Consider the following 15086-nt stretch of genomic DNA (forward strand, 5'->3'; position numbering starts at 1 on the left):
TTTAATTATTTATAAATAAATAAAAGACGAACAAACAATTTTTACACTCTTACATTAACGAACAAACGACGAACAAACAATTAAAAATAAAAAAAATCCGAAAATCGAAAAAAGTGGGGCCAAATTCAGTGAGCCCTTGTAATTACGGCTAAAAAAAAAAAAAAAATTTTAATGTAAATTAAATTATTTTACTAATTCATAATTTAAATAGTGAAAACTGTCCAAATTAGAAAGTTTAAGTTCTGTATCGTAGAATATTCATTATATAGAGCATATTTTGTTTCAAATAATTATAAGTTATCATTGAGTACAAAGGGACATTGTAGTTAAATTCTGAGAAACCTTAGATACTTGAGATTCTGAGGAAAAGTCATGAAAGACACATGTGAGAAAAATTCTATGATCCTTTGTTTCAGATTCGAGCCTAACCACTCAAAGCGAGCACATCTCAGCACATTGCTGACTACTTTTCTATAATTAATCTCATTAATTAATTGATAAAACAACACAGATTGACCGCATTAGGTCAACAGTAAAATATTCCTATTACAAACCAGGCCGAATCAGTATACTTAAATAAAAATTAGTGTTTTTAAATACTTTTTAAGGCTGAGGCTTCAGCCCCATGCCCGGAAATAAAACTAACCTCTCCTCATCTATCTCACAGCTGCGCACAGATACTCAAAACATAAATTCTAACTCTAATCCTAATATCAACATGAACAACAAACTGTCAACTGAAAATTATGAACAAGAAAAAGCAATCGAAAGTGAACAAGCGGTCCAAAACCTTTTAGACACGATGAATACAAACGGAAACGACCAAACTACGTATTACAACTTCATTTATGATGAGTCTATGGATATAGGCAATACAATTGAGATTCAAACACAACCATCTCTCCACACAAATACTAACAACGAAATTAACTACAAAAGACAAAGAGAAAATACTGAAGACAACCATAACCCAAAAAAGAAAAGCCTCTCACCACCTCTAGCTCAAGCTCAAGCTACTTTTCCAACAGACAACATCTACTTGGAAGATAACAAAGGACCGTATGAATTAATAATTGAACAAGATCCAGACAGCACAATACGAGCTCCTACTCACTACCTATCTCTATGTAAAACTATCACAGAAATTCTCAAAAGAAATAATGAAATAAAAACCTTAAAACCACTCGACAAGCTGGTAAAAAAGTCGCCATCACTCTTCACACGAAAAACGCAGCAAACAACTTAAAAATCATCCAGACTTCAAAAACAGAGGTCTCATTGCCTATATTCCAACTCACAGAATGGTATGCCACGGAATAATTAAAGATATTCCCTAGATTTTCCAATGGAAGACCTAAAAGAAGGAATAAACTCAATAGTCGAAATCATCTCCTTAACTAGATGTCAAAGAGCTGTACTAGAGAATCAGGAAAAGAAATATGTTCCTTCTAAATCCGTCAAAATAACCTTTGCAGGACAAATTCGTCCAAACAAAGTAAGTATTTTCAATGCTATACATAAAGTCTACATATACACCTCTCCAGTCAAAAGATGTACAAACTGCCTACGTTTCAACCATTCAGCCAAAGAATGTAAAGATTCACCCAACTGTAATCATTGTGGTAACTCACGTGAAAATCATCCTGATCCAACTAACTGTCCACTTATCGAATCACCTCCAAAATGCATAAATTGTAAAGGAGATCATGTATCTCTAAGTTCTAGCTGTCCAATTCTTGCTCATCTCAAGGACATTCACAACTATGCAGCAATTAATAATATTAGCTACTCAGAAGCCAAGGACGCAATCAAGAGCCTTAACCAAACACCAATCGCTCCCAGCACTTATAATCTTGCAGATTTTCCTCACATCCAGAGTCCAACTTTACCCATTCAAAACCCGTCTACACATCTAGGAGACCAAACTAGATATTTTCAAACAACCAATAGATCATTTACGGCTGCACTTCGCCATCAAAAACCACAGAAGCTTACAGCTCAAACAAACAGTGACCAGTACAGGAATAACCAACAATTCCACCAAGAAAGAAACAGTAAGTTTCACACAAAAATATACACTAACTCTACTCTCACCAATCATTCTCAAGATAATTTGTACTCGCACACTAATTCTCCCAAATCAATCTCAAATTCTAGTTCCACACCAACACCTATAACTTCAACCCAACTAGTTGCAACAATACCTAATCAGACTCCCGTTCAAAAAAACCCAGGCCAACAACCAGAGCTAATCAGCCAAAATTTAATTGTAAATCTACTAAACCAAATCACCAACGTACTAACAATAATTAGTGACAATCTCGCACCACAATTGGAAGAAATTGGAGTAAAAGAACAAATTACCACCATTCAACAATCCTGTAATCTACTAAACACAGCTCTATCCCCTGGAGAAAATCGACCAACTGAAGAATTTAACGAAATCACAAGATCACAATCAAACTTAAATCTCTCGCAAGAATAATGGCTCACAACTTAATATCAAGCTTAAAAATCTTTCAATGGAACTGCCACAGTGTATTAAATAAAAAAGGGGATCTTGAAAATATCATGCATAATTATGACTTATTAATCCTTTCAGAAACATGGCTAAAACCACAAAACCAATTTACTTTAAAAAACTTCAACATCATAAGAAAAGACAGATTAACTCTAGAAAAAGGCGGTGGTATTGCTATATGCATCAGTAAACATATAAAATTTTCAACAATTGATAATCTATATTGCATTGACAACAAACTTGACACTCTTGCTATCAAAATTAATACCACTCACGGTCAACTTTGTATAGTAAATATCTATAAGCACCCAACTTTTACTCTTCTGAAAACCCATTTAAGTAATATCATAGATTCCACCAATGCAAACAACAACCCAATACTAGGTGGGGACTTCAACTCACACCATTCAGCATGGGGCTGCAACAATGACTGCTTAAGCGGATCAAATGTCGTAGATTTCTCCTTCGAGAATGACCTAATCATCCTAAATGATGGCTCTCCAACGAGGAATGTTAACTTTGATGAAAACAAATCTGCAATAGATCTCACTTTAGTATCTGATAATATAGCCACGCTCTGCTCTTGGAAAGTAGCCGAAGATGCCATGGGTAGTAGGGTGGGTCAAAAAAATCGAATAATTTATTTTTGACTTTATACTCTGAAAAATAGGTTCGTAGACACCTAAAAAGAATTCTCTCCAAGTATAAGCTCTTAATTATAACGGGAAGGTCCTCCGCTTTGCGGGTTTCTATTTTTTTCGAATAATCAGATAAAAAAATTTATATCTCGCTTCCAACTGCTTGGAAAAATATTCCGTGGCATAGATTTTGTGAGAAATTGAATGCTTTACAAAAAGGTCTCTTATGACTTTTTCAAAAACTCAACCGATTAAAAGATATTCATAGTTGAAGTTTGGCTATTTTAAGGAAAATATTCGTTTTTATTATGAATTTTATAAGTCGATGAAAAAAATTATTTCGGATTGCGGAACTCATGATTTTGTAGGAAATTTACTGCTCTACAAAAATGGTCTCTTATGATTTTTTGATTAAGTGAAGCCATTACGAGATATTCATCGTCAAACATTAACGAATATCAATATTTCCAGTTTTTGATCAATAATTCGATAAATTTTAATTTAAACTATGAGTTTCAGGAAAATTTACATAAATTTGAGTTTCGATCGATAAAGAAATGTTATAAACAATTTTTTTAATATTGTTTTCAGTCTTGAGCTTGTTTGATTGCATTAAAACAAGAAATTAGAGCATTTTTTTCGACATATAGCCAATGATTAGTTTAATTTGAAGTGAATGACATATTTCTTTGTCAAATTTAATATGAAAAGTATTGAATCAAGTGAGAAACAACCAGTATTTAACTTTTGTATAGATAAATTTTTTATTGAATTATCAATTGCAATATAATTGTCTATATTTTTAACATAACAGTACGCTATTACTATAAATAATTTCTTTTATTACAATTTGGGAATGTTTTTGATGTTCTTTGACAACTTGCAATAAGTACTGGAATTGTTCTTCATTTTTGTCAAGCATTGATTATATTCACTGACTAATGCAACAGCTCGCTCTGCTGAATCATTGACAACTTTTAGTTGTTGAAAGTATTCTTTATTTTCGAGATAACTCTCATTAGTAGGCCATAATTCAACATCGACATCAAGAAAGTCATACGGTAGATCGAAGATTTTGAAAAGATTTAATGACTTTTTAGACACAAAGTCACTCAGAGTTCTCTGCGCCAATGAATTCAAATCTTTTTAGCAATTACAAATCTTTTAGCTTTAGAATCTGTACCTTCACGAGTATTAACAGCTTCAACAATACTTTTTTTACTTCTAATGGAACGCCATCGTCAAACAGTGATAAAATGGCAAGTTCATCGCTCAAATACCATAAGTGCGAAATCATTTTTTCACACGTAGCTGAAGAAATCAAAGGATTGATATGTTTGTACTCCAATAAATTTTTCATAAACTGCAAGTCATGATAAGCAGCAGTTGTTGCAGAAGTTGATGAAAACCAAGCTTTTAAATACAATGTGACTATAAAAATACAGAAATGACGAAGACCATGCAATTCTTTCTGAGAGAGTTGGAATTCATCTCTGAATAGATACATTTTCAAACTATAAATGGCCTTAGCCATCCATCTAGCATGATGAACAGCACCAGGACGTTTGAAAGAAATCTTTTCTTGAGGCATTTCTCCAAGGAAAATCAATGATAATTCCAATAATTCTTTATCTAACTTATTATAACATTTCTTTATCGATCGAAACTCAAATTTATGTAAATTTTCCTGAAACTCATAGTTTAAATTAAAATTTATCGAATTATTGATCAAAAACTGGAAATATTGATATTCGTTAATGTTTGACGATGAATATCTCGTAACGGCTTCACTTAATCAAAAAATCATAAGAGACCATTTTTGTAGAGCAGTAAATTTCCTACAAAATCATGAGTTCCGCAATCCGAAATAATTTTTTTCATCGACTTATAAAATTCATAATAAAAACGAATATTTTCCTTAAAATAGCCAAACTTCAACTATGAATATCTTTTAATCGGTTGAGTTTTTGAAAAAGTCATAAGAGACCTTTTTTGTAAAGCATTCAATTTCTCACAAAATCTATGCCACGGAATATTTTTCCAAGCAGTTGGAAGCGAGATATAAATTTTTTTATCTGATTATTCGAAAAAAATAGAAACCCGCAAAGCGGAGGACCTTCCCGTTATAATTAAGAGCTTATACTTGGAGAGAATTCTTTTTAGGTGTCTACGAACCTATTTTTCAGAGTATAAAATCAAAAATAAATTATTCGATTTTTTTGACCCACCCTAATGGGTAGTGATCACTATCCAATACTATTATCTATAAACGTAAACCCTGATCTCCACAACACTTTCAAACACAGATCAAACCTCAAAAATATAAATTGGGATGACTTTCAAGACCACTTAGAAAACAAATCAGAAGAGATCTCCTCGAATCTCCCTGACGCCATAGCAACGTATGATAAACTAATTAGCACAATCACGCAGGCTATCGAATTCCAAAACCTACCAAAAGGTCAATCAAACAATCAACAGCAAAATAACAACAAACCAACAAAAACTAAACCTAGAAAGCACACTCCAGCTCCATGGTGGACACAAAAATGTGCTGATGCTATTTCCCAAAGAAAAGAAGCATATAAAACATTCAAATTAACAGGATCATATCAAGACTTTTTAAAAATGAAGCAACAAGAAGCTCACACAAAAAGAGTACTAAAAGGGGAAAAAAAAGCAGGATGGAAATCATTCTGCGAATCATTCAATAGACAAACACCACCACAGGTAATTTGGAATAGAATCAAAGCTTTCAAAAATAAAAATCTGAATACACCAACACTGCTTCCTACCCAAAACACCCAGGACGAAATATACAGGAAAGAATACATAAATTTGTTTTGTCAAAATAGCTCTATATCCTCGTTATCTCAAGAAACTATTGATTATATATCATCATTAAATTACTTAGATTCAGAACAAGAAAATGACACAGCTGACAACATAAACCATAGCCTACACTTCATGAATGAACCATTTGAGCTAGAAGAGCTCACAAGAATAATTAAAAACTCTAAAAACAACTCTAGCCCAGGTCTCGACCAAATTTCTTATGAAATATTAAAAAAAATACCAAAATTAATTATTGAAACTCTAGTTAAATGCTTTAATATTTTCTTCACATCAGGGAACTATCCACCATCATGGAGCAAAATTCTGGTTTACCTACTTCCGAAAAACAACCTAGGTAAATACCGTCCAATATCTCTTGCTTCTTGTATTCTAAAAATCTACGAAAAAATGATAATGAACAGAGTAAATTGGTGGGCGGAAAACTTGAACATCATTCCAAACGAACAATACGGCTTTCGAAAAACAAGAAGCTGTTGGGATAACTTAGCCATTCTAACAACCAAAATCTACCAGACAAGAATTAAAAACAAATACCTAGTCACAGCCCTCCTAGACATAGAAGGTGCCTTCGATCACGTGGTACCAGAAATCCTTATCAAAAAACTAAGAGAAACTAACCTACAACCTGAGTATATAAAATTCTTCAACTTTATACTCGCAACCAGGAAGCTACACTTCGTAACAAATGGAACCCTCTCAGAACCAGTAGACGTGGACCTTGGGACTGGCCAAGGACTAGTAAGCAGCACATTCCTCTTTAACTTTTATATATCTGATCTTATCCACGAAATTCTTCCCTCTTGCACGTTAAGGAAATTTGCAGATGATCTAACAATTGAATGTGAAGACGAAAACCTATATACAGCTTTTAACTCATTACAAGCATCAGTTGATAGAATACACAGATATCTCAAACTAAGAAACTTAAATCTATCACCTACCAAGACTCAAGTAATTATATTCACCAGCAAAAATATAAATACAAACTCTAACAACAATCTGTACATTAAAATAAACAACGTGAAAATACACCCATCAACTACAGTTACTCTATTAGGTATCAAACTGGATAATAAACTCAGTTTTAAACCACACTTTAAACACATCATCACTCGTACTAAGAAACTTTTGGACATCATCAAAGCTCTTAGAGGTACCTGGTGGGGTGCCGACCCGATGCTACTGCTAAACATCTACAAGTCCTTAATCAGGAGTCAATTAGAATATGGATGTCACATCTTCAATACATCAAACCACACACAAATAGATAAACTTAACAAAATCCAAAATGCAGGTATGCGTTTCGCCATTGGAGCTAGAATCTCTACTCCAATTAATTCTTTAACTGCTGAAACTGGCCTTACCCCAATCAAACTACGTTTCGATGAACTTACCAATAGATACATACTAAAAGCTTTCTCATTAGTAAACTCAATCATTACTCAAGAACTGGACAAACTATCTGACATAATAAGCAAGAAAAAAAGAAGTCCGAATATACAAAGCCAATTTCCCTCTTGAAAGCCTTTAAAAACTAAAAACTTTGAATCAATAATTCACACTCACCTTCTTCCAACAGCATACCAATACCCTTATACAATCAGACTATACACACCAAAAATCGACATCACATCAGGTACAAACTTTAAAACAATAGCTAATAAATCAGTCCCAAAGAAATTCAACGAATTTGTCAACAAGCATTACAGAGCGGATACCCTGTTCTTCACCGATGGCTCAAAAACCACAAAAGATCAACATGTGGGTATAGGCATCCATTGTCCCCAGCTAAACTTAAACCTATCATACGCCATCAATAAATTCTCTTCAATCTACACCGCCGAATGCCTTGCCATAAGTAAAACGATAGACATAATCACAAACCATCAAATCCAATCTTCAGTTATTTTTACAGACTCCTTAGTGCTCTACAAACCCTAATTGGTTCGGACCCAGCTAACTCCAAAAACTATTTAATTCCCTCGATTTTAAACAAACTACACCAAGCCCAACAACAAAACCTAGTCATCAAATTAACCTGGATACCAAGCCACATAGGAATTCAAGGCAACGAAGAAGCCGACCTTCTGGCCAGAGAAGCTACAATGCTAAATAACGTTTCCTTAAAAACAAAAATTCCGTACACCGACCTTTACACGCACTCTTCTGATATAATTAAATCATCTGTGGATAAACTCCTAAGACTAAACAGCAGATTTAAAGGTAAACAATACTTTCAACACTACTATGAAAACTTTAGTAAACCATGGTTCAGAAAAGTAGACATCATCAGGCCAGCAATCACAACCTTTTGCCGAATGCGGTTAAACCACTATAATCTCAACGTCAGTGCCTACAGGAAAAATCTAGCTGAAACTCCTGTTTGTGATTGTGGACATACATCTCAAGATCTAGACCATTTCTTCTGGAACTGTCCTTTATACAGTGTACACCGCCCAGTCCTACTCAAAGCGCTAGAAAAACTGAATTTCAAACCTCCCATTGACTTACATCTTATTCTCAAAAACCCCGCTACTAGCCATGTCTACCTACTATACAACTTTATCCGCAAGTCCAAAGTCAACATATAGCTCCATCTCTAATTAACAAAACACACAATATTCAAACGAACCTAGCGGTTCCACCAAGAAGTAAAAACGAAGTGAAATCCATTTGCCACAAGCCCCATTCTTAAAAGATACTATACACAACGGCTAAATGAACCTAGCGGTCCGAGCCACAAATTAAAAAGAGAGAGAGAGAGATCCTTTGTTTCAATGGCTAATAATAATGTGTAACAGGGTAAAATTACCCTAAATCGATGTCACCGGATATCGATAATTATTTATTAAGTTGATAGTATTTTGTGATAAATAATTATCCTACGTGAGATGATTCTATGCAGTTGTTAATACGTAAGATCACATAAAAAAAATCACCTGGCTACAAACCAACAGTTTAATGCACAATTAATTTTATTCTTGTTATTAATTAACTTATCAATTACGATTTGCAATCAATTTTTTAGGTAAAAAAAAATAGCTATCTGGTGATATTCTGAAATTATTTATTTATTTAAAACACGTATTAAATATAGTTAATCACGTATAATTAGACAATTCAAATACAATAGACTTCACTACATTCAATAGAAAATCGGTCGGTAGGTAACTATTATTTTATTAACATAATCATAATTTTCTAGATTCTCGTCTTAATATAAACACAGATATAGTTGTCTGTCAATTAATAATTAGTTAAAAAATTATCTTTCATTTATTTATATATTTCTCTTTTTATTATTTTTTGATTATAAGTAACTAGTCTAAGGTAAGAGCCCCCATTATTGACACTATAAGAGTGACGGCAAACATTTGAATTTTTTAACCGTATTCAAATTAATCTAACTAATTTTTTTGTATTAGACACTTTTTTTGATTCATTAACTTGTATATTTTAATTTTTATACTTGAATAGTCGTTAATTAAATGACAAATATATTAATTTGAAATCAGCAACTCAAGTTTAGGTATTATTGACATGGTGAAATGGTATCGGAGCCAACTATTGACACCTATAGACCCTATTATTTACAGTCGTCAATCCTATTATTCAGGTTTAATTGAAATTTAAACTTCGAATATAATTTATTATTTACTAGTAAACAACAATATTTTGCTCAGACAATTCTTTTTTTATTATAAAATTACGCGAGACAACATGTAAACAAATCCGCCATGTATGTTAAAGAGGTTAAGTTTCTTAAAATTGTAGGCTGTCGCTAGTTAGACACATGTTAATTTTTATGTACCTACTATTGACACCCGCTATTTTCAAATCATAATTAAAATTTATCTGCTTAAAACAATAAATCTAAGATTATTTAGAGTTTAAATAACTTCAAATAATTTTGGATGATAGGCTTTTATCAGAATTATATAGAAAAATTCGCTATTTAAAATACATTCTCTTTTAGCGAAATTGTTAAGAAATTTTAAATAAACTAGCTGTAGTGGTCTACTCGGAAAAATAAAATTTTTTTGTAGTTTATAATTAATACCCAGGCATAAAATTTTACTTTTTTCTTACTAAACATTTTCTAAAAATTGATAAAAAGCAATGTTTATTGTGATTTAATCATAAAATTGATTAAATAATCAATAAAATAAAACAACATGTCAATAATAGGGGCTTTTACCTTATATTGAATTATTATTATTATGAGAAAATGCAAATTAAAATTTGAAAAACCGCACCAAACAGGTCATTCGTGTGGTTATAATCGGAAGTAGAATAGTACAATATTATTATTGATAACTAATTGAATATTTTTATTAGAATAAAATTAATGGATTGTTGATTACTCTCATAAAATTTTATATAAAATTAAAAAAACTTGATAGTTGTATAGCTGAAAGGATAAAAAATTTTCGAGCGAATTTGACAAAAAATAATTCATCAATAAATTAATTACTATCAAATAATTCAAATACACTATCAAAAACTATTAAACGACCATTATTAGTATTTAATATAAATAAATAGATATGCAAAAATGGTAGAACATGCAAAGTAAGAACTGCTTTTTAGGCCATTGTAGAACCCTACCTACGCGTTTTGCACTAAAAACATACAATACGTATATTTAAAATAATAATTATCAACTTAAATCGTAAAAAATAGTAACATAAAACTTTTTATGTCCCTTGTATATAACGATAATTGAGAAATAATTTCCATTTAAAGATTGCCGGGTTACTCACGGTTTGAATGACTTTTGCGCATGCGCGGTGAAAATAAATTAGCTTAGAATAAAAAAAGTTTATTATTAAATTACAGAATAACGAAGGACGAACAAATGTTTTTTTTAATCGAACAATGAATAAATAATTATAAACTATTAAAAAAAAAAAAAAAAATGAGAAAGTCAATATTTAGTGCTAACTTGAGAGTCAATTTTTGAAAATTAAAAAAAAAAAAACTAAAAACGAACAAAACAAATTTTTGATCAAACATTGAAGAACAGTTAAAGAACAATTGAATTAGCCAAAAAAATCGATAAAAAATCAATTACCCCCTGCCAACTTAAGAGAGCCGGATCATTGGAGTTTTTCAACAGGGTAAGTATTTCTGTCAAATTGTAGTAAATTTGAAAGAAAATTTAACTACAAGTTTAATTGTTAACTTGTATTCAAGTTGCGGTCGTAGATTTCCGTCAATTTGCTTACAACTATTATCGAGTGAAAAATTAACCCCAACTTGATGTTAACCGTAACTGCTAGAAGTCAGCTACTTACTGAAGAAGCGCTGGCTATCAAGGTTGTGTTCCTCAATCTAACCCTGAACATATTTTTTTTTTTATTTTTGAAGATCGATCGAACAATTTTTAAGGTCGAACATTATAGAACATACAACGAAAAATTGGGTAAAACTCTATAGCCATGAAAGTGATGACCTAAACAACCGATAGCATATATGCAATCATCACCAGTGTACTCAGACTGGTGGACCACTTCATAATTAATAAAAATATTATTTTTTAAAGGTGCGGAATGTTTGTGAAAAGCTGCTGTCGATCCTTTTAAATCTTTATTAGGCCGAGATAATTGAGGATTAACATTTTCGTGGTGAGAACATTGGATAGTTTTAAGTTGTTCACATGTCTGAGCACATCCTTTTGGAAACGTTATGATATACAGAATAAATAATCTCGATTTTTGCTCTTTTAGAAAAGTTTATAAGTCACAGGAAATACCTTTGCTGTCTCTAAAGCTGGTTAATATAGTGAGATCAAAAAGACCAAGGCGTACATCGGAATTGTGAAATGATACTTCGCTATTGCAAGAAAATTTCTCTCGCATTTTTTTTTATATCACTAACTAAATATCTATTGCCTACTTCTAAAGGTACTTCTTTGACTCCACCTAAAGGTTTCTTCATTTTCTCATAACGATCTCCTCTTTTTACTAGCCATCCAAGTCGTACTCTTTTTAATGTAGGTTGTGCTGACACTACAGTAGAACAATCAGCCCGCTTGTTCTGTAATTAAAAAAAAAAAAAAACATGTTAAATCTAACTAACGATAAAAATTACGAATAAGCAATTAAACAAAAAAAATATACACCTTCATTTTCGTCATGTGACTTTTAGAAGAATTTACTCCTTGGCTAAGTTGGATTTTATCGATCATTTTATGTACTAGTTTTCTTTTCTTGCTTGTAATGGAATTTTTTAGATCTGTAAAAAAATATGAATAGTAATTATAACTTCTTAAAATAATTGTAGGAATTTATTATTATTTTATAAAACTCGAATAGAAGTGTAAATAATATCTTGTCCAACGTGTACATCATAATACTCAATCTTACGGTTAATTAAAATTTCTTCCGATTTAATGGGTAAGCCACATTTATGATTATTTACAGAATAGGTTAACCCAGATGTTTGAGGGAAATATTGCTTCAATACAGATAATTTTAAATTCCCTTTTGAATTTAGAGGTAATGAAAGCTCTTGATCATCAAATCGAACTTTAATAAATTCAGGATTCATAATGATATCAAATTAATTAAAATAATTTAAAGCCAAGCCAGCTCAGAACGAAAACGAAAGTAAGACATTTTTTTTTCATACTCAAATTCAAATTCTGAATTTCCATGTGGACTGAGGAAGTGGCGCTACCTTTGAGAGAAAAAAATTACATACTATGTATGACAGCATGATGGGGAGAAAGTGTACTACCATTGCTGCACACATGTCACTACCGGGCTTCCGTACAAAATGCACCCATAAGAGCTTGGTCTTATGTGTATAATTTGCATCCCTGTTAAAGTAAATTGTCTCAGAAAAAAAGAAAGAAAGAGAGAGAGAGAGAGAGAAAAGGTTTTAAATTATTCAGTAGAGTACATGTACTGAAGTTTATTGTTAATTAATTGTGAAAAATAGATTGAATGAATATTTCACAGTCTTACTGGGATGATAAGACGTGAGTTAGTGACTTTAAATTCTAAATAACCCTCGATGGGTAAAGCCATATCAAAATATTAGTGCTCCTAGATAAGTGTGAAATAAATAATAAAAACAAATTGCTGATAATCAAATAGAATAATTCTCATTACACTTTTTTATTATTTTTAAACTTGATTTTACAATAATACTATTTCATATTCTCTTCTTATATATACATATCTAAATTAAAAGATTTGTTTGTTTAAAGTATACCGAAGAAAATTTTAGTCACACGGTATTTTTATTTTAATGTTTTTCAATATAACCTGAAAACTTGATCAACTTTGGAATTATCAATGAAAATTGATAGTTCACTAAATTTAAAAACAATAATAATTTGTTAGTGATTAATGGATGGAGATAATAGTAAAAGAATGAGAGGCAGAACGCGTGGAAGAGCTCGTGGACGAGCACGAGGACGAATCCGAGGTCGTGCCAAAAAAGCTGTTAAGGTAAATTATTCATTTTTATAACTGTTCGTAATTGGAATTTATTTCGAATAATTCATTTTAGAATTTTTTTATTTTTATATTTATTGTAGGTAATAGAAAGTGATGAAGAAGATACTCCCCAAATAACAGAGCAAACTCAAAAAGAATCCGAAGAAGTATACACCGATAAAACTGATTTTGATACTAATCAAGATCAGCTACCAACACAACCACCCTCTTTAGAGCACCAGTTTGATTTAGAGGCAGATATATCTCAATTAGAAGCTCCCACTTTCACGACAATTAATCGTGGGCCTCCAGAACCTATGCTACGTTTGCGATGGGATCATCGTGTCAACCTGATTGGTGAAAAAGTTCTCAATCCGATGATCCACTGTTGTGACAAATGCCTTAAACCAATTCTTATTTACGGGCGAATGGTAATTATCTCAATAATTGTCCTTTTTTTTATAATGAAACTTTAAAATATCCATATGTTGATTTGACAATAGATACCATGTAAACACGTATTTTGTTTATTTTGTGGTAAAAGAGAAGATAAAGTATGTCCTCGATGTACGGAAAAAGTTTCACGAGTTGAGCAAACCGGACTTGGCACAGTATTTATGTGTACTCATGGAGGTACCAGGTATGGTAATGGTGGTTGTCGAAGAACTTATCTTAGTCAGCGTGACTTGCAAGTAAGTTACATATGTTATTTTTACAATAAAAGTGTGATATTCTATGATTACCATTATACTGTAAATACTTATTAAAATTTTCAGGCTCATATAAATCATCGACATGTATCGGGTCCAACACAGCCTGTTCAAGGAATCCAAGTTGATTCATCACAGTATCTTCATCCAAAATCTGATATTGACACACAGCCGGGAAAGATGTTATCTACATCTGTTCCAACAGTTCGAATTAAGCAAGTATCATCTCATATGGTACAGCCTGCAATAGGAAATGATCCGCGTGTAAATTCCGTAATAAATCAATCATCACTTGAGCATCGGCAGCAGCATAGATCACAACAGATTATGCCAATGCAAAGCTATCCTCAAAATTCAACAGCTTTGTCAAGTAATCCCCCTATGAGAACAAATCTCATAACTGTCCCTATTCAAGATACCACAATTATGGCACATGAATTACATCCTCAACAAAATCATTATTATCCACCGCAGTCATCACAAGTAAATTATGGAGTATATAATGTACCTCCACCAGTTTCACAGGCGCAAAATTATTACCCTGCACAACATTCTGGGCAAGTATCTTATGCTATTGCACAGCCACAACAACAGTACATAGTTTCGGGTCCAGCATCTGTCCGTCCATCTCCCAACGGTTACATACAAGATGCTCAGTATGCTCCTCAACAGCAAATTCCTCCACCGCAGTCTCAATGGTCACAACATCGTCAATTTTATAGATAAATGCATTGATTATTTGAATTGAAAATTATTTTTTTTTTTTTAAGTGCGTCAAAATTTCTTGTTAATAATTATTTGAAATACTTGTAAAATGAAGTTTAGATTTTAATGAAAGTCTTTGTTTCTCGCAGCAGTAGCTAGGAAAATTGATTTTAATTTACAATAATAAGTATAAATAAATATCTTTTAT

At 32.0% G+C, this 15086-nt stretch overlaps 3 protein-coding genes across 4 annotated transcripts in view; 2 read left to right on the forward strand and 1 right to left on the reverse strand.

Annotated features, from left to right (window-relative positions):
• Positions 1–1345: 1345 nt before the first annotated feature.
• On the forward strand, positions 1346–2585 carry LOC141534090 (uncharacterized). The gene is made up of 2 exons (XM_074253229.1): positions 1346–2054; positions 2158–2585. The coding sequence occupies exons 1-2, from the start codon at positions 1346–1348 to the stop codon at positions 2175–2177; spliced, it is 729 nt and encodes a 242-aa protein (XP_074109330.1). The 3' UTR covers positions 2178–2585.
• A 9265-nt stretch (positions 2586–11850) lies between these two features.
• The window catches only part of LOC141534949 (uncharacterized), a 206498-nt gene continuing 203262 nt past the window's right edge, over positions 11851–15086 (reverse strand). Inside the window, exons 1-3 of one of the 2 annotated variants that reach the window (XM_074254604.1) lie at positions 12384–12567; positions 12140–12252; positions 11851–12054 (exon numbers count right to left, since the gene is read on the reverse strand). In XM_074254604.1, the coding sequence (XP_074110705.1) occupies positions 11851–12054; positions 12140–12252; positions 12384–12567 (501 nt within the window). Of the gene's footprint in view, positions 12055–12139; positions 12253–12383; positions 12568–15086 lie in introns of those variants that run through there. The other variant, XM_074254605.1, reaches the window with a different exon arrangement.
• Positions 13338–14924, forward strand: Hakai (E3 ubiquitin-protein ligase Hakai). The gene is made up of 4 exons (XM_074254601.1): positions 13338–13475; positions 13565–13894; positions 13967–14155; positions 14240–14924. The coding sequence occupies exons 1-4, from the start codon at positions 13374–13376 to the stop codon at positions 14897–14899; spliced, it is 1281 nt and encodes a 426-aa protein (XP_074110702.1). The 5' UTR covers positions 13338–13373; the 3' UTR covers positions 14900–14924.

This window comes from Cotesia typhae, unplaced genomic scaffold (genome assembly GCF_013202065.1).
Source record: "Cotesia typhae breed Kobodo isofemale line unplaced genomic scaffold, CoteBio_Ctyphae scaffold_13, whole genome shotgun sequence".
NCBI classification, from domain to species: domain Eukaryota; kingdom Metazoa; phylum Arthropoda; class Insecta; order Hymenoptera; family Braconidae; genus Cotesia; species Cotesia typhae.

What these genes read in the sequence shown, in the direction of transcription:
- LOC141534090 (XM_074253229.1), top strand. Translation starts at nt 1,346, where the DNA reads ATGGAAGACCTAAAAGAAGGAATAAACTCAATAGTCGAAATCATCTCC. An exon ending in ATTCCACCAAGAAAGAAACA is followed by an intron (nt 2,055 to 2,157) that starts GTAAGTTTCACA and finishes CTCAAATTCTAG; the next exon opens with TTCCACACCAACACCTATAA.
- Hakai (XM_074254601.1), top strand. Translation starts at nt 13,374, where the DNA reads ATGGATGGAGATAATAGTAAAAGAATGAGAGGCAGAACGCGTGGAAGA. An exon ending in GTGCCAAAAAAGCTGTTAAG is followed by an intron (nt 13,476 to 13,564) that starts GTAAATTATTCA and finishes TATTTATTGTAG; the next exon opens with GTAATAGAAAGTGATGAAGA. An exon ending in TTAGTCAGCGTGACTTGCAA is followed by an intron (nt 14,156 to 14,239) that starts GTAAGTTACATA and finishes TAAAATTTTCAG; the next exon opens with GCTCATATAAATCATCGACA.